Source organism: Lethenteron reissneri, chromosome 34, assembly GCF_015708825.2.
Source record: "Lethenteron reissneri isolate LAM-NWPU_2019-01 chromosome 34, ASM1570882v1, whole genome shotgun sequence".
Lineage (NCBI taxonomy): Eukaryota > Metazoa > Chordata > Hyperoartia > Petromyzontiformes > Petromyzontidae > Lethenteron > Lethenteron reissneri.
Window position 1 is genome coordinate 7272440 of NC_083812.1, and position 25732 is coordinate 7298171.

The 25732-nt window shown below is 43.3% G+C and overlaps 1 protein-coding gene across 1 annotated transcript in view; it reads left to right on the forward strand.

Moving 5' to 3' along the window:
- The first annotated feature begins 5585 nt into the window (after positions 1 to 5585).
- Positions 5586 to 25732, forward strand: part of LOC133350619 (extracellular matrix organizing protein FRAS1-like) — a 55246-nt gene continuing 35099 nt past the window's right edge. The window contains 12 exon segments of the mRNA XM_061565160.1: positions 5586 to 6348; positions 14164 to 14323; positions 17437 to 17618; positions 18358 to 18480; positions 19114 to 19225; positions 20804 to 20941; positions 21116 to 21247; positions 22432 to 22560; positions 23178 to 23287; positions 23289 to 23429; positions 23534 to 23685; positions 24438 to 24600. Coding sequence (XP_061421144.1) covers positions 6286 to 6348; positions 14164 to 14323; positions 17437 to 17618; positions 18358 to 18480; positions 19114 to 19225; positions 20804 to 20941; positions 21116 to 21247; positions 22432 to 22560; positions 23178 to 23287; positions 23289 to 23429; positions 23534 to 23685; positions 24438 to 24600 — 1605 coding nt within the window. The 5' untranslated portion in view covers positions 5586 to 6285.

A 25732-nucleotide genomic window follows, 5' to 3' on the forward strand; every position in this document is an offset into this window, starting at 1 on the left:
AGATACCTCCATTTATAACTCCACCACTGACGTGAAGTTGTGAAGATGTATGCTTGCATGTGTTTATTTCGTAAGTTGTGAGCAAGCCTGCAATTGTCCAGGGTACACAATTACACCTTGGGATGTATTGGGTGCTTGCGTTGGGTTTTCTAATGTGTGGTGGGTGCTGTGTCTGTGAAAACTACTCATGGTGTGTTTATACTCTTAGGTTTTTTCGGTAAAGTCACGTAGGTAAAAACATTAAAAAGATGCAGCTGTCGTGGCTGTGACGGTACCACCTGAAGACGGAAGCTTGTGTTGCCTCCGAAACGTCGTGATTTTTATTTTTTTTACTTTTTAATGTTTTTACCTACGTGACTTCACCGAAAAAACCTAAGAATATGAATCATTGCAGTCACGAAAGCTTCAAATCTAGAATTGGTGTGTTTATGTTTAGCTACTTTCAGAAGCTTCTCAAAATGGCATCAACACGTGCTTCGTAATTTATGATGGTAGTATTTAACAGTGGATGGACATAACGAATAGTGGTTGTGTGTGGTTGTTTATGGGATGTGGTGTCCCTTAAGCTTTGGATATTTCTAGATTTGAGGCTTTCGTGACTGCAAGGATTGATACTCTTAGGTTTTTTCGGTAAAGTCACGTAGGAAAAAATAAATAATAAAAGTAATAGAAATAATAATTTAAAAAAACTAATAAATCACGACGTTTCGGAGGCAACACAAGTCTCTGTCATCAGGTGGGACCGTCACAGCTAAATTTACTGTATCAAGTTGACGATCGCACCTGATGACGGAGACTTGTGTTGCCTCTGAAACGTGGTGATTTATTATTTTATTTCTATTATTATTTCTATTATTTTTATTATTTATTTTTACCTACGTGACTTTACCTAAAAAACCTGAGTACTTTGGATATTTGTTTTATTGTACAGTACAGACAATAACAGTCCATTGGCAGGATGCATATGGTGGGGTGCAGTGTGGGTGCTCCCACTTCCTTCAAGATGCCAGGTCAATGTGGAAGAGTAGGCCATTGTAGCCTCCAGAAGGGCTCTCTACAGCCGCCTCTAGTGCAGGCCCTCGTGCCAGCAGTGGTGTGAGCAAGAAAATGGCAGGGCTGCATCTTTACCCCTTTTTTCTTATAAACAATAATCTCAGTAAGGCTACAAAAAATCAGGTCCGCCGTTTGTAACCTGCAAAGACTATCTTTTGCTTTTCATTGTAATTGCTGGGTGATTATAACTTAAATGAGAGCCATTATTTAAATAATGTACAAGCTATTGATTTATCATAAACGGTTATGTAAACATCCTTGTGAATGTTGTGTCACTGGGTCAGTCATTTCCATGTGCACCCCCCTCCCTCTGCATTAATTTGAACCGCGTAATTAATTCCCATTGTAAACTAGTCTGCACATGGAAATAAGGTTTCAAGCCTACGTATATGAGCAGAATTAACGGAGCTGTTTGAAATCTGCAGTAACCATGGCACCAGGCCTTTGGAAGGCTTTCATTGGTATAAGGGTAGGATCAGTGACACTTGTCACTGTGCCAACTAGTGCCAGTTCTCTGTGGTACGTCTTTAATGACAGGGCATGCAATACAGTTGCATAGAGCGCACATAATATATTTCAATCAGCAGTGTACTTTGAGATATTAAAGCACGCTTATTCCACAAGCTAGCATCTATGACGAGTGTTCAGACCACAGGAATGGCTTTTGGAACCTTGGGGAATTGTGCCAAGTCTTGTAATGTACCTTGGTTTTGACTTGAGTGGGCAGAGTGAAAGGCAGATAGATAATAGCTTTGCTGATCATTGCTATGACATGGATCACAAACATGGACCATTGACAAAGGAAATGGAACAAAGGCTTATAAGCGTTTTCAATAGACCGCTGAGAAGTGCACGCTTGGATTGCACGAGGGACAGAAAGAGGAACACGTGCATTCGAAAACATTTGCAAGTTAAACACGTACATTATGGACTGGCACGAAGATAAAGTGGGCTAGGGGCCGATATTTTGCAATTTTAAGTTAATTTTGTTATACCAGGTGAACGCTCAAGAGATGAAGGAGGGCTATGATGGCACAGTGGTCGAGACGAACGACAAAGTGGCAGGCAATGGAGAGGACGCAGCCGAGAGGATGCCCTGCTGCAGAGATGGAGCAATGAAATCAGCTTCTGTGCAGGAGCTATCGATTGATTGTTGCGTCACAAAAACATGACGGAAGGATGATACAAATCAAAAATCTTTATTTAGACTGGAGGAATCCGATGCGCTATGAAACGCTTTTTCACAGATGTTCAATATGGACGGGTCAGCATGTTCCACCAGCAAAGATTATAGCTTGGGAAGGCTTTCATCCAGCAGTGGATAGATCATGGTAGATGGTTGACTCGCCGGTTTATTTTCCAAATAATATTAAAGTCCTGTTCTGCAATGATAACATTGCCACGGATAGCCTCTTATTAACTGCTTATTTAAAAAAAATTGTACGTTGCATTTTACATCTGAGTTATTAATGCATTCATAACTCTTAAAAAATTTAATTTCCTATGTGTTAACCATTGATTTGATTGTTTTTAGAATTCTATCGAGTTTTCTTTTGTGTTGTGAAGCAATGCCCATGTTTAGTTCCTATGGCGCCGTCAAGCTAAATGTCTGGTGCGCTATTTAGACGGCGCTTATTGTGACGTTCACCCACATTTTTATGCCAAGAATCATCTGACAAATGGGCAAACATGTCTCGCGTATAAGCTCTTGCATGCAAATAATGTGAGCACCAACAGGACTGTATAAACACATTCGCAGGCCTCACGTCTGGTCTGCACAACACGGCAGTGTGTCTCAGTCTCCATTGGCAGCTGAACAACGTGCTTATTACCGCCTCGATGGGACAAACCAGGATCACCTCGCCACATGAATGTTTGTCCTCGTGCAAACTCGAGAGAGAGAGAGAAAAAAAGTTCACTTGCCTGCATTGTGTTGTTAATATTGTTTACCCTTTTATAATGTTTCAGATTTTATTTTGGAATGTTTAGCGTTTTTACGTTGTATTAACGTTGTCTGTGTGTTTGATTGTACATTCGAGCGATGCATGCCCTGTTTGTGTTGTATTGACATGTGTTCATTGACTATTTATTTGCACTTGTTAATAAACTATGTCGACTAATGTACCATTCTGAAGTTGTACATAGTGCGTCTGTTATTTTACTCAAAACGTCCTGAAAAAAATATTGGGAAAAAGATGATTATTTTTAAAAAGTCGTTATTATCTGTACAATTATGACTGACATCTGTCTGACATGATAACTTAAAACACCAAACTTTATTTATTACACAATAAGCAGGTTTTGATTTAACACGTAGGCTTTCGCGACCAATATCATCCATAATATCGTTTGTTTGGGTTAGATTGCGTAAATATAAATGTGTCGTTAAACCTACCACCACCCGACACAGCCAATTAGTAAGGTTTGTCACGTAAACGAAGCATGTCAATTCGTTACTAGTGCAGCACACCGGATTTGCTCTTCAACACACTGTTGTGCTGTACTAGTAACGAATTGGCATCTTGTGTTTACGTGACAAACCTTACTAATTTGTTGTGTCGGGTGTTGGCAGGATTAACGACGCATTTATATTTACGCGATCTAATCCAAAAAAACTATATTATGCAGGTTTTAATTGTAGCACTCAATGTGGTGAAATAGTTTAAAAGGTGCGCTTTTTATTCATAGTAATATCATCATCCTTAAATTTGCCTAGATATTTTAAACGTTTGGTCAATCATGGAGTATTTTGTGTAGGGAGGAAACTAGAGTTTCGCACGCAAATTAATACATTCTAAAACTTCCGACAGATCGTAGGTAATAAACCTTTTTTATATAGGTGCACACATAGGTCACAATGTTACTGCGGTGCTAGGGAAACGTTTGTCTGTTAGACACGTGGCGACTTCAGATGTTCATTTTCCAAACAAGGTCTGAAATAAGCATGTTTGAAGAAAAAAAACTTCTGGCCAAACCACAGTTTTGGAAGGAGACCATTGTTTCGTGTCCAGGAACACTCACTCACACATTAGCACAGCGGCACGTATGATACAAACAGTATCGCGTCCCATTTCGTATCGAGTTACCAAAAATGGTTGCATTTATTCAGCTTGGATACACCACTGGCAAGTGCACAATTACGGATCGTCTACTACTTTGTTGAACTTTCATTCCGACACACACAGATGAGGCCTGGTAGGTGTTGCCAAAGCGTGCAATATGAAGAAAAACCAACTTTGTTCGACAGAGTTGTGTGGCATTTGCTGATATGAGGTAACAAGAAACCCATCGATGGTATTATTTTTTTGACAAAAACGAAGACTTGCAGTTGTCCTGGGACTGTTCCAAGATATGAGTTTTGCATTAGATTTGTGTATTTTGTTTGGCTAACATTGCAGTTTAAAGACACATGGGCTTGTGTTGGAATGTGTCGAAAATATTTTTTTTATTCGTTGAGCGTCCAACTGTTTCATTGTGTTTATTTGCCCCGTATTTTGTTAGTTTTCCTTATTGTCTGTACGCTGCAACCATTTTTGTTTAAAAAAATGTAATTCACATGAAAAATAAATGGCTTATATTGCTGAGCGATGTATTTACGTGAAAACATATACATCCACATTTGGTTTTATTGTGATATTGAAATGGTGATACACATCCCTCAACTACATAAATTGGTTCCCACTGGACATTAGTGCTGTTAAGTTTAGAACAGTACATGTTTTTACATCGACAGCCACAAATGGAAACTCGTACACACATTCCACATTTAATAGGCACATGTGGGATCGCATGTGATGCAAAGAAAGTTGTACATTAATCAGTCTCCATAAATCATAACCGTTCTGCAATACCAGGATATTTTCTTTTATAGAAACAGCCCAAGTGCTGGCTGGACAGAGCTGCCGCGTGCATGAAAGCAAGGCTGGAGTTGGGGTGGTTGTGGAATCCTGAAGGGTATGGGGGATGTGCTGGGAGGGGGGGAGGTTTGGTGGGACAGCTCCCAGGGGGCAGTGGCAGCACCACCCAGGGGGGTCCAGGCAAAGCTGCCTCGCTTAGTGCCCTTCGGTGTCGCGTTACCGCGCCTCTGCCCTTTCACGATTGGCTAACGCCGACTTTGCGCGGGGGCGATAAGGGGGTGGGGTTTAGCAAGCGGGCTCCAATGATTGGCGCAGCTGTGGGCGTGGGGGCGGGGTTTGTAAAGTGTGCGGGTGGGTTATTCTTTGGTTTTTTCGGTAAAGTCACGTATAAAAATAAAATATTAAATTAAATAAATTAAATAATTATTTTATTTGTATACGTGACTTTACCGAAAAAACCAAAGAATAATTCCTGCAGTCACGAAAGCTCCAAAATTAAGATTGTGCGGGTGGGGCTTCATTTGAGAGTGGGGGGGGGGGGTGCTGAAACGAATACTTTGGCTGAACTTGGCAGGAATCTGGTGCGGCTCAAGAGTAGGAGGAGGGTGGGAGGGAGGGAGGGACGGAGGGACGGAGGGCCGGGCCAGTGCACCACGGGCTCTGCCCACCCTCCCCCTTCGCTAACACCGCCAGAGCGCAGAGCGCGCGTGCCCGCCTGCCTGCCACCGTTGACGAGAGAGAGAGATAGGGGGGGTGGTGCCACTTTTGCATCGCGTTGACCAAAGAGGATCGCTACACGTTTCGTAAAGACAAAGCCCCGTTTTGTTGTTTGGGGCGGCTAAGCGAGGCAGTCCCCCGGAGGCAAAGCGATGGGTGGCTAAGTGTCCGCAGCCTGGAATTATGCCGGTACCTGGAAGGAAGGCGACGAACAAAGGGGGCTGGACGAGACTTGACTCAAGAGGCTGCGGATTTCATCTCGTGTGACTTTGCTGATAGCTGCTGTTGCTACTTCCTAGGTCAGCCGGTGTGGGATGAACATGCGGACAGATTTGAGCGACTTTCAATAGGCGGAGAAGAAAAACGCCGTCTGAACTCACTCCTTGTTGGGCAAAGGATTTCTCCGTGTCCACTTGGAGCCACGAAACGCGAGGCGATAACTTGAATGAAGACAAGAGGAAACCTGTTTCTGGCAGCCCCGGGGGCTATGAAACTCGAGTGGCCACGGAGAGCTGACAGATGTGCCGGATTTTCGTCCTGCGGATGTTAGCACCTGCCTAGAGACGAGCAGCCCCCCCCCCCCTCTGATAAGCCAGTCTTCTCTGCCTCTTGTGAAATTGTTCACTTCTCCGAATTTTGCACTGGGAATTACAGAGCCATGCAGATGACACTCGTTTTGCTGTGGACACTTGCTGTGATCACTGGAGCTCAACCAAAAAAGGTATTGAATAATACGAATTGTATGATTTCTGCACAACTTCTTTTGGTTTACAGTTGATTTAGAGGAAAGCCATTGTTTAAGTTCGAATTGTTGTAAACTTTTTTTTCTAAACAAAGCACTGTGGAAAAATACAACGTAAATAAATGGTCTAGAGGAGAAAAAATTGAAACAACTGCAGGACTTCAAGTTGCATGCCTTTTAAAGCGGATATAAATCTGTCAGGTTCAGGGCAAAAAATGTCGTGACTATTCATAAGATCTTGTAAGATGTGATTTAGGATAACGGTATCTTCAAAAATACCAGCAAAAAGTAAACTGTTATTTTTTTAAAAATTTGCCAACTTAAAGCTGCCATTTGTATTTGTGATTTCAATAACTGCCTCGCAAACATTGTCTGATTAACATATATACTGTGTAGATTTTTAAAATGTAATTTAAGCACACTCTCAATATCTTCGCAGATGTATGGTATTGTTTTGAAGCTTCGTTCTCATGTTAAATGGTTAATGACAAGGGGCACAGGTTTAACTGAAAAAAATTATATTCCACTTTAGTCAGTGAGCCGATTTAAAATCTGTGTGTTTTAAGAATTTTTTTTTAACGAAAGGACACTTCATTTCAGTGGGTGCTTTGTGATATGCGAAAGTAATATTTGTAATATTGTAGTTGTGGCCCACGTGTGTCGAGGTATTATATTAAGCACAGAAGTGACACTATCACGGGGGCTTCAGTGTTTTATCTCTAAGTTGTTAAGATTGACTCCTCTCCTTTTTCACGCGGCATTTTTTTTTTCAAGAAGGGTGAATAATTAAGTCTTATTATTACAAATTGAATTTGAGATTGTTTGAATAAATAGATTTAAATTACTCTTAGTAATAAGTACAAAGAGTTGTAAAAGTTCAAAATGTACGTTGTCATCGAAGATTATAATCTGTTTTCCTCATCCATTAACTAGACAAATGGAGTGATTTAGAGAAATGTAATTGATGAATGTACGTATGAAAATATATTTATTTTATTTTAATAACTTCCGAAAAAGCTCAATATGTTTGCTCAAGTCTCTGCAATTTCCCGTTGTCAAACAATCAAGGTTGTGATTGCCGCATCATTGAGCTGTTGATCTGAAGGGAGCAGCACATTTGACAGATAACTTAATCTGGGACTGCAGAGAGAGAAAGTAATGACACCACTTTTGTTGCTGCCAGTAGCTCTGGTTTATTGGTCACGTACCGAAACTATCGGCCACAAGGAACAGAGAGAGCAGCAATGATGATGAGCATCCACGTTGGTGAGTTTAGTGGAAATGGTGATATTGATATTGTTATTTGGAAATGTTCATCACGGTGTCAGTAAATTATTACAACAAGATTGTCTTTTGGCATCAGCACTGTTAATGTCTGATGATATTGTAAGACTAAACTATAGTTACATTGCCAAGTAGATGTGCATAACTAAACCATAGGTGCCTTGCCAAGTAGGGAGGAAAGCCCTACAATTAACATATACAATTTATCATGGGACCTCCTTTGCCAGTACCAAAATATAAGAATAGGGGTTTTTCCCTTTTTTCTGGCAACAAAACTGAAACCTTTTTACAAAGAATCATGTTTGCATTAACCACAATGCTTGTGGTCAGAATGCAAACAAAAAACATACTCTGATAATAAGTTTCAGTTTTGTTGCCAGAAAGGGGAAAAACCTATTCTTATATTTTGGTACCGGCAAAGGAGGTCCCATGATGTAGATGCCCACCCGAGCTCTCATTACTCAGATAGTACATTGTCTTTGTGCTGTACGCCTTTTAGCGTCCTCTGGTCTAACACTTTTTGAGACGAGGCTCAAAAGAAAGCTGTCTCTGGTGTGGACCAATCCGTTTCAAGGACAATGCATATATTATCAGTTTATGTTTTTTGTTTGCATTCTGACCACAAGTATTGTGGTTAATGCAGACATGATTCCTCGTAAAACGGTTTAAGTTTTGTTGGCAGAAAAAAGTGGAAAAACCTATTCTTATATACAGTTTATTGTGCACACAAGCCAAATAAGCTGCAGGAATTTTCATTGCGCTAAAAATACGAAATGTTGTTTTTAATGCACATTTTCTACGCATGCAATTCTGATGCTATGCATACAGGTACAGTATTCATTAAAACATTCATTTTCTTTGAGAACCCAGAGAAGCAAAATAATTAAGTAGGCAATATCTTCATCATATATATGTATTCATCCACGTAAAATATTAAAGTATATTATACACTTCCAGTCAACCACAAGGCCTTCTGGGAGTGCACTATTTCAGCAGCATTGGTTAAATTCAAGATATTTCTGAAATTATGCACTCCCAGAAAGCCTTGCAGTTGATGGGAAGTGTAAAAAATAAACTAATATTTGTTTACGTGGAGGGACATATATATTAAGTAGATAAATTGCTCAACTTATTTTTTACCACCCTGTGTAGTCGCCCGCACTGCTCAAAAGCAGAGAACGTAATGTGCGACAATCGATTTGGTGAGAAGTGTCTACAGGTTCGTTGCGAGAATAGTGCAATGATAGATGGAGAAGCTTGTTGTTTTCACTGCAGGAATGTTCACTGGAAAGCCTGCAGGTGTCAAGTCAAATCGGACACCCCTGATCCGTGCTATCATCACCTGCGCAGCCATGCTTTGCGCAATCATCATTAGAGTTGACTTAAAGCTTTCGTGACTGCAGGAATTCATACTCGTTGGGTCTTTCGGTATCTCCGTGACTTTACCTAAAGACCCAAAGAGCATCATTAGAGTGTTCCGTGCACTATATGTGAGTTTGTTCATTGTCACTCCCGAATGGCAAACTTACTAAATTGTCAAACAAAAAAGTTACTGAGTTTATCTTTCTGTTACATGCCTCGGCAGCATATATTTGTTATATGTTAACTTAATCCGATAATGTGATGCGAGTTAACACACTCTGTATTTACACAAAATACTACGTAAGCTTGTGGTGACCTGAGAAGAAGTGTGGTTATGAAATATTTGAAAGACAGCTCCACTGAACTGTGTACAACTATCAGGCAATTCAATACAAATCAGGTTTTGTTGATACAAAACGAAATTCAATACAGCAATGGGACTCGAGACAATTGCCTACTCTAAAGCAATTGTTGTTGAGGTCTCATGACCACAAACGATCATATGATATGCCCCCTACTGGGCAAGGTGCATTGATTTTATTGTGCCATGTCTGTAATTCATCGGGAAGGTCCTGGACTCGAGATGAAGTTTCAAAACAATGGCATTCTGTAACAGGAGAAAGCGTTAAAGATAGGCCATCCAGGCCAAGGTTAGGCGACCTTTGCCATGAACTCATTCTGCTTGTAGCCCTCCTGAATATTCATTGCAAATGCTCCGAATAACCTGAATATATCTAAACATACGTTATCTCACAACACCTGTAGCCCATGCAATATCCTCACTGCTCATGAGACCAAGATCATATTACTCTTGCCAGACATCTCAAGCTCTGATTTTCATTTCACCGCGGGCTTTCGATGAGGGCGCAGATCTCTAGCCATTAGGTAACACCATCGGAATCTTGTTTTAAGTGCTTCTAGGCTAAGTCTCAAATATCCATTCTCTCTGGGATGCTCTCATTACAGTGCTATGTAAATGTCCTTTGAGATGTCAGTGTTTGGCTGGATGCTGCCATGGTATAATAATTAACACACTGAACTTGCGATCCAGAGGTCACCGGTTTGATCCCTTGGCACGACATTTGAAACAAACCTGCCTCTGTCCACCCAGCGACATAATGGCTACATCACAGCGTGTGTCCATCGGCAGATTGCATTTGGTGGGATGAAGTGTGGGCACTCCCACCTCTTCCGTGGCCTCTGTCGTGGAAGAGTGGGTAATAATGTCCTCAAGAGGAGCTCGAGGGTATGTTGGAGCTGTCGAGCAGAGGCCCTTCCACCAGCATTGGTGTGAGCAAGCAAATGCAGGGTTGCACCTTTACCTTTTGTACATATGTGCTTAGTAAAACGTAATAAAATCTCTCGAACAAAAAAAATGAATAAAAACAATCACGAAAGTTAAAGTGAAAAGCCTCCAGAATTTTTAGCATTCGGTTTCATTCAGTGTCTGCCTGCATGAGTTATGTCTCTTCAGTGAGACCTGAGGGCACTCAATGTTCAAATTATGGTGCAAATATTATGAGAAGAAACCGAGAACAACCCTTATATTTTTTGACTGTTAATCACACTCCGCTGAGCTTAGTTGTTGCAGGCAGTCAGTCATGTACCCCAGCTTTGGGTGCTGTGTTTCGTATTGGAAACTAGCAGGCCAAAATAAATCTGATAAGCATGGTAAATACCATACTGGATGGTAAATTCTGGCCCATGTATTATTTGCAACTGTGACTAAATCACCTGGTATTGCGTCAGATTTCAGAAGCTGAGCAGTTCTGAGCCTGTAGAGTGCTTGGATCGGTGACCGTCAACAAGTTGGTAAAGGCTGTGGGGCTGTGTGGCTGGCAGCAATAGGGCATTGCGGCAAAATACAATGTCATGCTGCACTTTTACTCCCCTGCATCTGCGCTCCTGCCTTTGATCACTCTACATTGGCCAGCATGCTGAAGTACGGTCAAATAAGCCCCAACGGATGGCACTGCTTGGGGAAGGCCTCATCCGGCAGTGGATTAACAAAGAGGCTGTACACAGTGGTGACTATTCTAGAAATGTGAACTTTATGTGACCTGATTTACATAGTGACCCCATGTTGGGTGAATAGAGCTCAGTCATTAATACTTCGGTTGATGTCTGAATGCAGGGGTCAAATGTAATCAGATTTGCCGGATTTCTCAGTTAAGAATCCTGGCAATTGAGGAGTGTGAAAAATTTAAGTGGAGGCATTTACATTTGTCATCATTTGACTTGGTGAAAACAATTAGCGTCGTGTTAATATTACAAATCATAACCGAACTATTCATTTCCATTACACTGTTCAATACGTACGGTGCAAACCAAGTTCAAGATACATGATTTGTTAAATAAAACCGTTTTTTTATAGAGCGTTTGGTTCTTGATTGTTCAAGGCGTTGAAGTTGGGAGTTGCTTGACCATCCATCACCATGTTGGTCAGTGGAGGTTTGGGTTTAGATCGCGTTATTTATAAATGTGTCGTAACTCTCCACCACCCGACACGGCCAATCAGTAAAAAATGTGTCACGTTGACAAAGACAAATAGTTCACTGCTTTAGCCCACCGGTGTGTTGAAGCCGCAACATTTACAATTTGAGTACGACGTTTCGCTGGTAATTGCATCCAGCATCATCGGGCAATTCGCCAGAATTTTTTACTGATTGGCCGTGTCGGGTGGTGGAGGGTTACGACACATTTATAAATAACGCGATCTAAACCCAAAAACGTTGATTATGAATAACATTGGTCGCGAAAGCCTACGTGTTAAACAGTGGAGGTTTGTGAAGGGGGGCCCAGACCAAGTAGCAGATCTCACTCGTCACGAATGTTCGATGTGGCCACGATTCATAATTCAGGTCGCCGCGTTCGTCGTGCAGTGAGCAAACCTCGACATTTAAATAATAACAGGATTTTTTTAAAATATAAACGTGGTGTGAACCTGGACTCAACCCTAAATAATCCCACGTGCAGTGTGACTTGCCTGGACTTTGTTGCCCGGACTTTGTTCACGTCCAAATGTTATACGTGCGATATATTTTTTTTAAAACACATGGACGCAATAAATTGCGTAAACTCATAACCGAAACTCGATATGTCACAGATATATTTACGTAAGTCGAGGGTAACCAAATAAGGAGAAAGGAATCATCTAAAAACTAACAACACGCAAATAGTGCTTTAATGTTGTACAGTGCAGTGCGAGAGCTGTCCCCAGGTACTTTCCAAAGAGCAGGACACAAAAATGCCGGTGGCTCGCACGCTACGCTATATTGCTCTGAATGGTGCCTGCATTCCTGGGGTGGCTCGCAAGCCATCTGGGGGAGGGGCAGCTCTTGCCGTACAGCAGATATACAGCCGTCGTCTCAGCTGGAAATCGTGTGCTTTACATTAAAGAGCCGTGACAACAATTACACCGGCTTGTTCCCCTCCCTGTTATTAATTGCCATTCGATATACGCCGACACGACTGATCATTGAAAATGCAGACGACTGATCATTGCAAATGCAGACAACTGATCGACGGGTGAAAGTTCCCCTTGTGATGTGAACAAAGCTGCCAACGTTTTTTTTAAGTGAGTGTTTTCCTGTAAATGACACTCGAAAAGAAAGTGAAAAGTTGACATTCTTTTATATGCTACCTGTTGAGAACTTGGACCGACCAACAATTTCGACACGCTTGATAAATCATACATCGAGACATGGGTTTGTGACCAATTGACTGTGTAATCTCGAATTTCAGGGCTTCTGGCAGCAGTGTGTTGATCACGGCTATAATCATGATATTGAATCAGAAATCAATTTTGCTGCTAAAAATTTCCCTTGCGTGTCTCTCCAACGAACAGCTTTGCATTTGCAAATGGTAAGCTACTTGATATTAAATCTTGATTTGAAGCTTTCGTGACTGCAGGAATCCATACTCTTTGGTTCTTGCGCCCGAAACTTCGTGATCTATTTTATTTTATACCTACGTGACTCTACTTGATCTATTTTATTTTATACCTACGTGACTCTACTTGATCTATTTTTTTTGATACCTACGTGACTCTACTTGATATTGTAATTCTAATTTAAGGTTTACTGAGATCATCCTAACCATGTGTTCTTATGGCTCACAAGCAGGTCTGTCTACCATATATATTTAAGGACAAATGCCTTTTCATTGCACTATATGTTTAACCCTTTATATTGTATATATCAACCAACTTGGAGGTCATACACGAACAATACTGCATAGCAGCTTACCGTACAGTACCGCACTCTGTGGGAATTCCTCTACGATGCAGTGAGAGTCTCAAACCCACACTCTGCACCTGAGCAGTGCATGTCTGTACTGGCATCTGTATTCTTCAGTGGCGTCCATGCAGCCATTCAATGTCTCGGGGTACAAGGAGGGGGGGGGGGGGTCACCTAGGTGTTTGGGTGCTAAGACTCAGCGTGCAGTTTGGAATATTCTGATTCCAGCGTCCACTCGGCCTGTGGACGATTTGAGTAATGTAAACGCACTGTTTGTGCAATACATGTTTACTGGGTTGTGAATGCCAGTTAAACAGCAACCATTTAATATATGTTGTCCTTCCCCGCACCTCCGCTTAGCACGTTTAGCTGTGTAGAGTGCGAAAGATGTTCAACATACATACTGTGTGATAAAGCCAGTTGCTGAAAATATGGTTCATATTATTTTTTTAGTTTTTTTTCTGTATCAGTACTTTTGACAATACTTCATTGATGGGAAGGTCTGTGGTGTTAGATTTTTTTGTGTGTCCATGATATAAATCACATTCCTCAGTGGTCAGTCAATAGACACTTCCCAGAATTGTTAGTACATAGCTATTAGAGTGTTACAAAAAAAAAACACGTGTGAGTGACAGTTTGTTTTGACGGATCGTGTCCTAGCACATTGTTTAGTACTATTAGGCACAGTGGGAAAGGAGGCCCCAGAATGGGGTTCGTGCATTCATCTGGGATCAATCCACCTGTGTAACTTGTTTGCCCACTTCCCTCCCCTCCCCACTTCGCTCCACCCGACTTGGTTGACCACCCACCAACTCCCCTCCACTGGAGCTCTGCTTTCCCGCTGTTTCCCTCCACACCTGCCACCCACCCACCCTGACCACCGTGACCACGTCTCTCCCCCCTCTCTTAGGCTGGCGATGGCCCGGTGCTGCTCACCAACGCTCTCGTACACGTGCCGGAAGGCGGCATGTTTCAGATCACCAACATGCAGCTGCGGGCCGCCTCGGGTGACGCCAGCGATTCGGAGATCCTCTTCATGCTCACCCCGGAGCATGACAACCCTCCCTTCGGTAGTAGCTTCCTCACAGAGCGTGGACTGCTCATTTAACTGCTGTGCATGACCAACCAGTACACCCAGAGCGTAATTAAAGAGAGCCGACGTTTTTACTAAACTAAAAACAAAACTGCTTTTTTATTTTATTCAGTAAAGCCCACTGAGCTATATAGCTCTTTTTCATGAGCGACCTGGCCACAAATGATAGCGCAATGAACAGATTACAAACCAATCCCGCGCCTTCCATTAGCATGGTTGGCTATGTACGGTGCTAAAGAAGTTCAACATACATACAACGAAATGGCTTATCGTGTGGATAGTTATAGCAACCAAATAGCATGTTTCTAAATGTGGAGGGATAAACCAGAGGACCTGGAGAAAAATACACGCAACCCGAGGAGAACATGCAAACTCCAAATATACAGGCGCCAGGGTCGGGATTGAACCCACGATCTCCTGCGTACCAGGATAAGTTGTTGACATCTCGCCACCGTTCGGAGATGTTACTACTACTATTACGTAGGTCTTCGCGGTTGTGCTGTGTAAGGCTGCGGTGTGTTTTATGGGTCGTACGGTACTACATGTTGTCCGGCAGAATGTTCGATGTTTCGGCTCACATCCATGGAGCTTGTACAGGAACTGAATTGAGCAGGGCCTTTCTCCTTCAGTACCACGATTTACTCGGGTTCCTAGGAAGCTTCCTGGACATGGAGCAAAATGTTTGACATCATGGCGCACAACGCACAGTACAGCGCAAAAATACTTTGAAAAGAGCTGCTATGAATTTCAACTGCTGCAGTGTTGAGGCACATCATGCCAGCACAGCTGGGCATCCATTCAACAAATCATGCACGCATTCCTCGTTGTAAAATGTAATACACTGTACTGCACTTCTATTGTGAAACCCTCTTTTGTCAACTGGGTTAACTGTTGTTACATATCAAGTTGATCAAAACTAACAATGGTTTAAACTGCGTAATTTAAATATACCATTCTCGTAACTTTTTTCCAAGGTAAATGTAAAACGGTTGACATGATGGACAGGTTTCTCCTGTAATAGAATGAATAAGAATGGACGGTCCTCTGAGCCGTTTGCTAACCTTGTTCGGTTTTGATTCGTGGTGTTTACCTCCCACACCCAGGCGTCACTTACAAACTGCTTTGTCAAATTTCTTCTATTTTATTTGTACATGTTTGCCGAGGTGTATTACCCTTTATTATTAAGCTGTGTGCCCATGTATGTATGTTGAACTTCTTTCGCACCATACGTAGCCCACCGTGCTAATCAGAGGTGCAGGAATAGTGCCTCTTGTATTTTTTATGGAAACATCTTGCTGTGGTTATGTTGTCAGCACAGAGCAGGGAAGCCAAAGCTACTTTTGTCCTCTACCATGCTCCAACATTTGTGTGTTCCCCACCTCCACCAACCTGTATTGACCGGTGTGGTGAAGTATGGTCAAATAACCCACATGACCCTCACTGCACGGGGAGGCCCTCATTCAGCAGTGGATTCCAAGAACACAGGATGAGATGTTACTATCCTTTGTGCAAGCACTTCCAAGAGTTCATGAACAGTGAGCCTGGTGAAATTTGGGGAGCGCATCGTCAGTAGTGTACCTTTGGTTCCTAGGGTGTTTCGGCCTTTCATACTATACACCCTCCCCAAAGGCAGCCAGCGACAGGGCTGATCAATCCTACGCTTGCGTCCCATTCCCAATTAGTCATAGGAGTTGCCTTGTTGTTGATAGCCAACAAAAGGGCTGCAAATAATCCTCTTTATTTGTATAATATATATTATATATATAATAAATACCTAGCATTTAAGATTTCAGGCACAGCAGGGGGTTATGAACTCCCGTAATTCATAACACATTTTTCGGAAATTTTAATTTGTGAAAGGATTTCAAAACACGCCTATGAGGGAAATTAGATAGGATTTTTGGCACAGTTTTAAGAGGTTAAAAATCATGCACGTACACTTACCAAATTACATTCAATTGGATATTTAAAGGGCTTTAATTGAAACCATATTTGTAGTCGGTGCCTGGGTGTACGAAGCAGTGGTTCGTGCCATTCCAACAAACAAGCATTGCCTCATGCATGCAGTGCTCTGCGATTTAAATTCTGTCCCGTTCTCAACAAAGGGGAGGAAAAGTGCTGATCATGAGCTAAATTACAAACTTTTAACAAGTAAAATTAACAAAAAAATTATGTTTAAAAAAGCCTTACGTGGGAATTATTTGTGTGAACTAAAAAAACAGGGAAGGAATCAAGTGCTAAAGTGCAGCGGTGTGTCTTTCAAAAGCAAACATAGACCTATGCGGGATGGAAGTTTCATGCAGGAGCATATAGAAATGTAAACTTGGAGATGGTATGGAGCTTAACCATCATCATTAATTAAATTCTAAACTTAATATGCTGAGTGGGACCCAATGGAGGATTTTATTTATAAAAAGGTGAAGTATGTTTATTCTATTTAATTGTCTTTGGGAGGGGCCTTTGGCACCATCTTGCCACTTTGGCCAGGCGCCCCGAAAGGAGACATATACACGGGGGTTCATCCCTTTCGTGCTTGCGGCTATGGAGATAAAGCAAAAATGACGGAGGAACAAATATTTTTCAGTACACCATGAGCAATGCTATAATCATGTACGGTGAAGAAGCCATCAATCAATAGTTGTCTTCAGTGAGCAGCTAAAATCAACCAATCGCACCATTAAACATTTTTATCTGCTGTCCCGGAAGGGTCATGCCCTCTAAAAAAAAATCACACCTGCATTTGTTCCCTTGGCTTTCCGTGTATTGATTGCACTTCAACGTTAGGTTAAGTGTTCGCGTTAGGGCTCGGCTTAGTGTTATGGCTAGTGTTAGTGCTATTGTTATTGTTAGGGCTATCGCTCGGGTGAGTGTTGGTTATAAGTGGAAGGACATAACATTTTCCAGTGAATCAGTTTCTTTGCGATCACATGCTCACACCAATAAACTCTTGAGGGGGCCAGTGTTCAGCAGAATATTGAACACTGAATCGCGTTTCCGAATGCCACTTGGAAGCGAGAGCGACGCACTCGGCTGCGCGCACGTTGGCACCATCGCCCCGTCCCCTGCAACCCCTCTCTTTGGTGGGCACAGGCGACGTGGTGCTGCTGGTGCCGATGCCGGCGGACGGCCCGTCAGACGGTTGGGAGCTGCTTCCCGATGGACGCGCAGCCACCCCCACTACGTCCTTCACGCAGCAGGACATCAACGAGGGCATCGTTTGGTACCGCAGCGCAGCCGGAACGCTCTCCCCACGGGACGCCTTCACTTTCACGGTTGGTCCCTCGCTCGCCCTCCCACGGCACCCATGCCGCCAGTAGCCCTCTGCATCTGAGTGACGCTCTTTGGTGCACTTCATCTAATAGGGTTCCGCGGGAAGGTTTTTGGAATGCCATAGGGTAGCCATGTCCGAGGTACAGAAACCAGGGACATATTGTGGGAATAAGAAGGGAGAACTGTGGGTATTTGTCAAAAGCCAGGACTGTTAATGTTTAGTGTTCTGGGAAGTCTTACAGATTTCCCAGCACACCTACGTAAAAAAGACTGATCCTGGGAAAACCAGGACAGGAGATAAAAAATTGGACCACACATCAGGCCCAAAATATACTTTTATACTGAAGATACAACTACTGTACAGTGTATGTTAATGTGTTCATTATAATAAATGTTGTATAACATAAAAAACACAATGAACTGCATAGACAGTGGTGCACAGCAAATGGCTTGCCACATTTATCATTAACACTGCTGACAATATGGGTATTGCTCTTTCTTCAAAGCAGCTGAAGGGCCAATGCCAGGAAAGTCTGCATGGTAGATATATTTATCTGTCATAAGGCAGTGCTTATGCCGAATGTGGTCAGCTTTTTTATTGGCACTTGTAATAACGCATGTCCTGTGTACTGGGAGACCAAATTCATCATTAGGGCACATGGCAAATATTGTGGCGTTCGGGTGATATCAAAACATTTACGGAAACCCGACACTGAGAGCGAGATGGTTATACCCTGGCAGGTGACGGACGGAGCCAAGCCTCCCCACGTGCTGTCGGGCCAAGTTTTCCACGTTGGCATCATCCCTCAGCACGACTCGCCCCCACAGCTCTCTCCCGGCGTGCCCTCCCCTCTCCGCATGCTGGTGAGGCGGGGATGCCAGCAGGAGACCACATCGGACCCGTCGCGCCGCACTCCTTTCTCTTGTTCCCCCCCACTTGCTGTGACATTTTTATTCAGCTGTTGACATCCACGTTTCACTACGCTGGTGACATGCAAGCGCTTCTCCGCGTGTGTTTTATATCTCCCGAAGCGTTTTTGTTCCATTTGTTAACTCTGTGTGCATGCGATTTTATTTTGCCTCAAATGATAATCGTGGTTATGATGTTGTCATTGTTGTTGGCGTGTAACTTCCCACTGCAGGCCAAAGGCCCCTTTCTTTTCCTTAGTTGTTCTTGTCCAGTCGTGGCCTCTGAACTCTCTGATGCCATCTCTGATTTCATCTCTCGTCATCTCGCCATCTCTTCCCCTGACTTCCTCTGCTTGTTTTGCCTTCTCTCAGTCTACATTTTGTAGTTCATTTTGTCTCTCATCTCTCATGCGGCTAGGATGTAATACAGTAAATAATTACCAACTTTAGTCATTTAATGTAAAAATATCTTCATTGGAGACATGCCATTTAAGGTTTTTACATTTATTATTTTATAAATTCAAACGACTGTTGTAACATCCTGTAAATATTTGCTCGTTAAAATGGTTTCTTTGCTTCTTCCCTTAGGCAGCGAAAGACCAAATCACTGTCATTCAGTCAAACTACCTCTCCTTTGTGGATAACTCTGGCAGTGAATACTTGCTGTACAACGTAACCCAGCTCATCCCACCTGAGTATGGTAAGCCTCAAGTGCAGGGGACACTAAGCCGGCAGTATTTACCTCGAAGCTGCTGATGTGCCAGGCGTGTCATCACGATGTAAACTGCAGCTTTTTGTTAACCCGCTAGAGTGTAATGCATACCTTGGTTTTTGAGAAGCACGACTTTTGCGCGTACATCTGCAGTCCTTTTGTCAATCGACTGCTTGGTGAGGGCCTCCCCACGTCACGTGGGTCGAGGTGGTTATTTGACTCTACTTCACTATGCTGGTCAGTGTGGGTTAATGAGGTATGTATGTTGAACTTATTTTGCACCGTATGTAGCCAAATGCCAATCGGAGGTGCGGGGACAGACAACAAACTAAACACACAAAGCAGTTCTAAAGAAATTCGTTTTCAATCGGCCTGTGCGAAGTGTGGAGCATATACGTGAGGGCGTACAAGTACAGCACAACAATGGATTTATCTCCACTGCTTTCTATTGACCACCACGTAGCACATAACCACAGCCTCCTGTGACAACCTGGTGTGCATGGTGATCTAATGAGATCAGAGATCTGATCATATTGGCATAACTTGGTGATTTAGTCCAATGAATCGTTTACATTAAGGAATAATATAACCTTGAATTACATGCTGATATATATGCATATATAAAGCTGGCTACTAAATGGTAGGGAAACGATTTCACAAATACACAACAGTTTTACTCATGTGCTGAACTGATCTCATGATTACTTTCCATGTCCTCTTAAATGCATTTGAAATGACATTCAAGCTCAAAATGCTACTGTGATACTTGCGATGGCAGCATAATTATGGTTTAGAAGGAGACTACACTACTTTGCCTTAGGCTTGCAGCTATCTTAGGATTTACTGAATATGTCTTTGGTTCGCAAGGTCAACCTCAAGAATTCGTAAAGAACAAAATGAGAACTCTCTGAAGAGATGTAATTATGATAAGGAGAAGGGTATTTTTTTTGTTATACTTTCTTTTCAAACATGCCACATTTTACATTTTTCTATTTATTTCATAGCAGTGTCACGCTCTGTGAATGTTGTATTCGAGTAAAAGCACTGCATAGAGACACACACAAACTTACATTATTCACATCACCAGCTAAGTTTTTAATGAGCCATTTTACCCTTTCAAAGGGAAAAAGGTACAGCCATGAAATTCCTTTCCCAAGCAACTGCTGGCAGAAGGGCCCCCACTAGAGAGAGTTCTAGACAGCCCCTCTGGACCGTATTTTGCCCTAATCTTACACACCGGCCTCATATCTTGGAAGAGGAAGGTGTACCCACAGTTGACCCCACTACACAAGACCTGCCAATTGACTAATTATGGTGTACTCATTTACACAGATACTGGGAAAGATTTAATAAATATTCCCATTGTTTCCACTCCAACGCCGGGAGATCTAACTGGTAACGTCTGCATTCCAAGTCTAGTGTGTCTAACATTACACTACGGTAGCTTCCTTTTACCCTTATAATATTGCATTTTTAGATGTTATTGCCATAAGGGCATATCTGCGAAGCAAAGCGAGCGGGCGGTGTGAAATGCTGCGAGTTAATCCTGGCTGTGTGGGCACGCAGGGGCGCTGGAACATGCAGACAGGCCGGGCCACTCCGTCACGCTCTTCACGCAGGCCGACGTCGACATGGGAAAGATTGTGTACCGTCCTGGATATGCACGGACCGTCCCAGGGCCCGCCACAGCCTTCCGCTTCACCGGTGAGACAAGCAGGGCCTTTCTGAGATGGCATCAATGTGACCTGCTACAGCATCAAGTGGCAGTGCTGCATTTAATACATTGCTCGTGTTGCAACAAATGTAGAATTATGATAGTGTCATGACACTCTGCGTGTTCGGTTGTGTCTGTGCTGTGCCCCATGTTCTGTGCTACAGTGTCTGACGGTGCTAACACCTCCCCGGAAACCGAGTTCACGTTACAGCTCTACACTCCCAGCAAGCTACCGCCAGTGTTCCAGCAGGCCAGCCCCGCCATCCACCTCTCACAGGGCGGCACAGCACCTATTGGTAAGCACCGCAAATCTAAATGTCGCCTGTTGGTGAGGATTTGTATGGGCACTTGGTCCGTATCGCGTTGACGAATGGGGCTCCATGAACTAATGTTTTGCACTCGATAACAATAATGTGATAATGCAAATTATTTTACTCAGGAAAGCGTCACTGAATCTCCAAGCTGCTATTTCAGAGGGGGTCCTAAATTGGAAAGCTTGGCCAAAACGATTAAGATGTGTTTGGTATGTGGGAGGGAACCAGAGTACCCAGAGAAAACCCATGCATATTGTGAGGGGCGACACTTAGTCATCTTGCCTTCTCTTGGCCTCCTTGCACTCTCACTCCTACAACAGCTGATAAGCCCTGGTGGTCACCCATCCAGGTCCTAACTGAGCTCACACCTGCTGAATTTCGGAGATCTGACATTGGTGTACAACTGGATGATACGTTGATTTATATGTGTGCTGTAAATGGATTTCAATGTAAGCTCTGTTGAAAGGGTAAAGGGAACATACTGTTGATAATAATAGTGACCATGAATCGTACGCCTATTTCACAGCAGAGAGCACATTTGATTTAAATGGAATAAAATAATTATGTGGCTGGGTTTAGCTTAGAGATATTTCAAGAGGTTGTGTTCATATTTGTGTGTGTTGAGCGATTTCACGTGAGAACCAGGATTTAAACTTGTCAATCCACTGCTGGATGCTTGGCCACACCTCGTCACACTCGTCAATGTGGGCTAAGGATGAGGTATGCAGGACTGGTTCAGATATCAATCCCCACGGATGCTTTCCATGGCTGGGAATTTAACTCATGCCATCCAACTGTGCTAATCGGAGGTGCGGGGGAAGAATAACAAACTGAACACAAAAAGCAGTTCTAAAGGAATGAGTTTTCAATCTAGATTTAAATATCCATAGCTTCATTGGCTTCCTAATAAAGGAAGAAGGAGCTTTTCAGATGGCCGTAGAAAATGCGCTAACCGCTGCACCACCAGCATAAACGACTACAGTGAGTGACTGCTGTGTTGCAGTGCTAAAGCAACACCTCCAGTGTGAAAGTGACAATCGCACATTACGTTGGTGCCTATATTTTCTTCTTGTGCTGTGCTGCCAATAACCAGTTTCCCTCTGATGGAACATTCCCTAGGCTACTCTGACCTATACATGGCATCTTTGTCTTTATGTTTATGCTAGGCTTGGAGCAGCTGTCTGCAGAGGATGCTGACTCGGGTCCGGAGGAGCTTCTCTTCTCCGTTCTCGAGGCACCGAGCCACGGACTTCTGACTAAATACACAGCTGGCAGGCATCTCACCCTGGCTTCAGGCAAGCGCTCGGGACAGTCCATACATGGCCACGTGCCCCACAGTTATTCGACATAGCGGCTTGAAAAGGGACCCCTGTATTTATGGAGCCGCGTTGTAGTTCTGTTGATAAATTTGCCTTTATTTTAACTGCGTAAGAGCCCATAGATGTAGTTTCCCTCATGAGGGAGGTCTGAGGTAAATAACAACATGGAAAACACTTTGTCCGCAAAAAAACAACAAATTGTGCAAATCAAGAGCAGAAAGCAGTTCTATTTATTCTTCCAAAAACATGTGTATGTTCGTATGATATAAATAGTTAGCACATGTTCTGCCTTTTTGCCCATCTACTGCTGGATGAGGGCGACCCAAAGCCGTGCTGGGATTAATTGACCATACTTCACGACTCTGGCCAGTGCGGGTTGGTAAAGGACGGATGCGCGGATGTGGTAGTATAGTACAGTGAATAGATTTTTGCTGAACTTCACCTCCCTGCCAACCACGCAGGCTTCACCACGCAGGTGACACAGCAACCTGTTATCTATATATGGTGTAGCTGGGTAAATATTCGAAAGTAACTTTCGTTTTATGCGTCTGTTATTTTGTTGCTGCCGTTGTTTGTTTGGTTTGTTTCTCCAGGCGACGTATTTACCCACGACGACCTCGCGAGGAGCGCCCTGCACTATGTGCACGACGGGAACGGCGTGAGCGGCGACGACGCCGCCTCGTTCAGCGTGTCCGACGGCGTCGGCCACGGCGACTGTCGCGGTGACTGTGGTCGTCGCGCCATCCGACGGCCAAGGACCACGGCAGGCCCCCGGAACACAGCTGTCGATCACGCTGCCCGAAAAAGGCACCGCGACCATCACTGCGGCGGAGCTGGCTTACTCCGTACGTCGTGGCTTAAAATGTCGTCTTTGGAAGCTCGAGAGACGCGCGCTTGAACGCAGATTCCGAACGTTACCTGACGCAATTTTCAATTTCTTTAAACGCAGGCGGGCGACTCTCCAGCAGGCCAGGTGCGCTTCATGCTCACGTCGGTGCCCATGTACGGGCTGCTCGTGATCAGCGCAGCCCCCGGTGTGGAGCACGAGCTCTCAGACTTCTCCATCTTCTCCATGGAAGACATCAACGGCAACAGAATCAAGCAAGTTGTGTGCAGCCCGTTGTAAAATAAGTCAAATGCTGTATGTGGCTGTGCTGTTTATAAGGAAAAACAGACGCACAAAAGATGTTCCCGATTTTTGGGGATATATCTGTACAAATCCACAGAACGGGCTTAGATACTGCATTTTTTCTGACTCTCCAAAGAATAATTGTTTTGAATTGATCTGAAAATATCACGTGGAAGGAAGTGATGTCACTTATCTGGCATCAGGTCTCTGTGTTTCCTGCCAATAGTGGTGTCACGTGCAGCTTTTGTTTTCACAAAAGTTGTGTCTAAGCCCGTTTTTTTTAAATCTAGTAATGTTAATTAAATTATATAATGTAAATTCATTTGAAAATTCAAATAAAGATCCAACATTATCCAAAAATATAGAAAATGTTTGTGTTTGTAATTTGACACTCATCCATAATATGCACCATATGTATGTGTAATATATAGTTCTCAAAATACGATTGGCAAATATGCATCTACCATCACCATCACACAGCAAATATATGCCTGTGGGTTGTTTGTCCAGCTTGGTATAATAACAGTAGAAAAGTAGATGACATAAAATGACTCTGGAATTCTAAATCTATAATTGACGTACTTATTCTGTCGTATAGAAATAGCACCATTTGAAGCTACTACTCATGCAGTATTTGAACAAATAAATACAACGTTTACATTGACACTCACATGTTTGGTTCAACATTGTTCTTACGTGTCTTCGTGTTTTTCATTAATTCCAGGTACAAGACTGACTTTGACCTGGGAGGGGATCCCATCACAGACCTGTTTTACTTCTCAGTGACAGACGGGCAGGGGAATCGGCTTGAGAATCAGATCTTCACACTCACCATCACCCCTGGAGGAAACCAGCCGCCCAGCTTGACACTCACACCCTCGCTCAAGGTACACGAAACCATATCCCTGCCCTGCCTAGGCTGTTCCATCATCCGCACTGCTCTCGTCTTGTCTTCAGGTTTTCCCATGTTCTACAGGGGATTACTTTTATGTTAGGAATTAAGCAAGCAAGCGCCGTTTAAATGATAGCATTCATATTAACCTGGAAGACTTGCGTAAAATACGTTCAGTGATTTCAATCCACTGCTGGGTCAAGACCACCCCACGTCAGTGCGAGTTGGTGAAGCCAAGGACCGGTTCAGATGTCACACACCACTGGAGTTACCCATGGCTGGGAACAGTGCAGTGTGCTGCAGTGCTTTAAATTACAAAGTAAGGTCAAATGTCACTTGATGGTGTTTTATGCAAGTGGCCTTTAAGTTTATACACCTGTCGTGACTGAGTTGGAGGCACTCTGCTTATTAACACGGCCTTACGAGTTAACACTTCGAATAATCCGTCTATAGCCGACTACGGTTCCCAGTCAGGACAGTCGGTAGACTGCCTGACTGGCGACGCCGAGATGGTGAAGACAGAGACGATGAGAGAAGAACAGCGAAGACTCGAGCAGCACCACGGGGATCCTACTCCACACGACAGCCCCGAGGTCTCCTCTCGGGGCCCCTCTTATACTGTCAGCGTGGCCTGGCTCCGCCCCTGGCCACGCCCCCTTTTTAGAACCTACTCGTGGGTTGCTGGTGTGTCCCTTCCGTGACCTTTCCCCTAGATCCCCCTCTGGTCTATCACGTGGCCTGCTGCTGTCAGGGCTGCTGTAAGCTGCAGATCCCCTTCCCCGCCAGCAGCCAGCGCTATGCTGCTACATAGCTAATTCTATGTCACTACACACCTATTCTCAAGATATAACTTTACTTGAACATTTTAGCTAAAATATGACACTTACTACAACATGGTGCCCCATAGTATCAAGTTAAAGTTCATATATAAATATTTCCATTCACATGTGTACATTTTAATGAGGTGCATTTTGCATTCATGTATTACACTCATTACCTCGTATATTACGGGTGTATCTCTTTTTCCAGTCATATTTACAAACTTTTAATAGTTAATCCACTGTGTGTGGCTTTTATCAAATTAACAGCACAGTGCGTTGATGAGTATCCTTCTTTCTGGCTGCTCA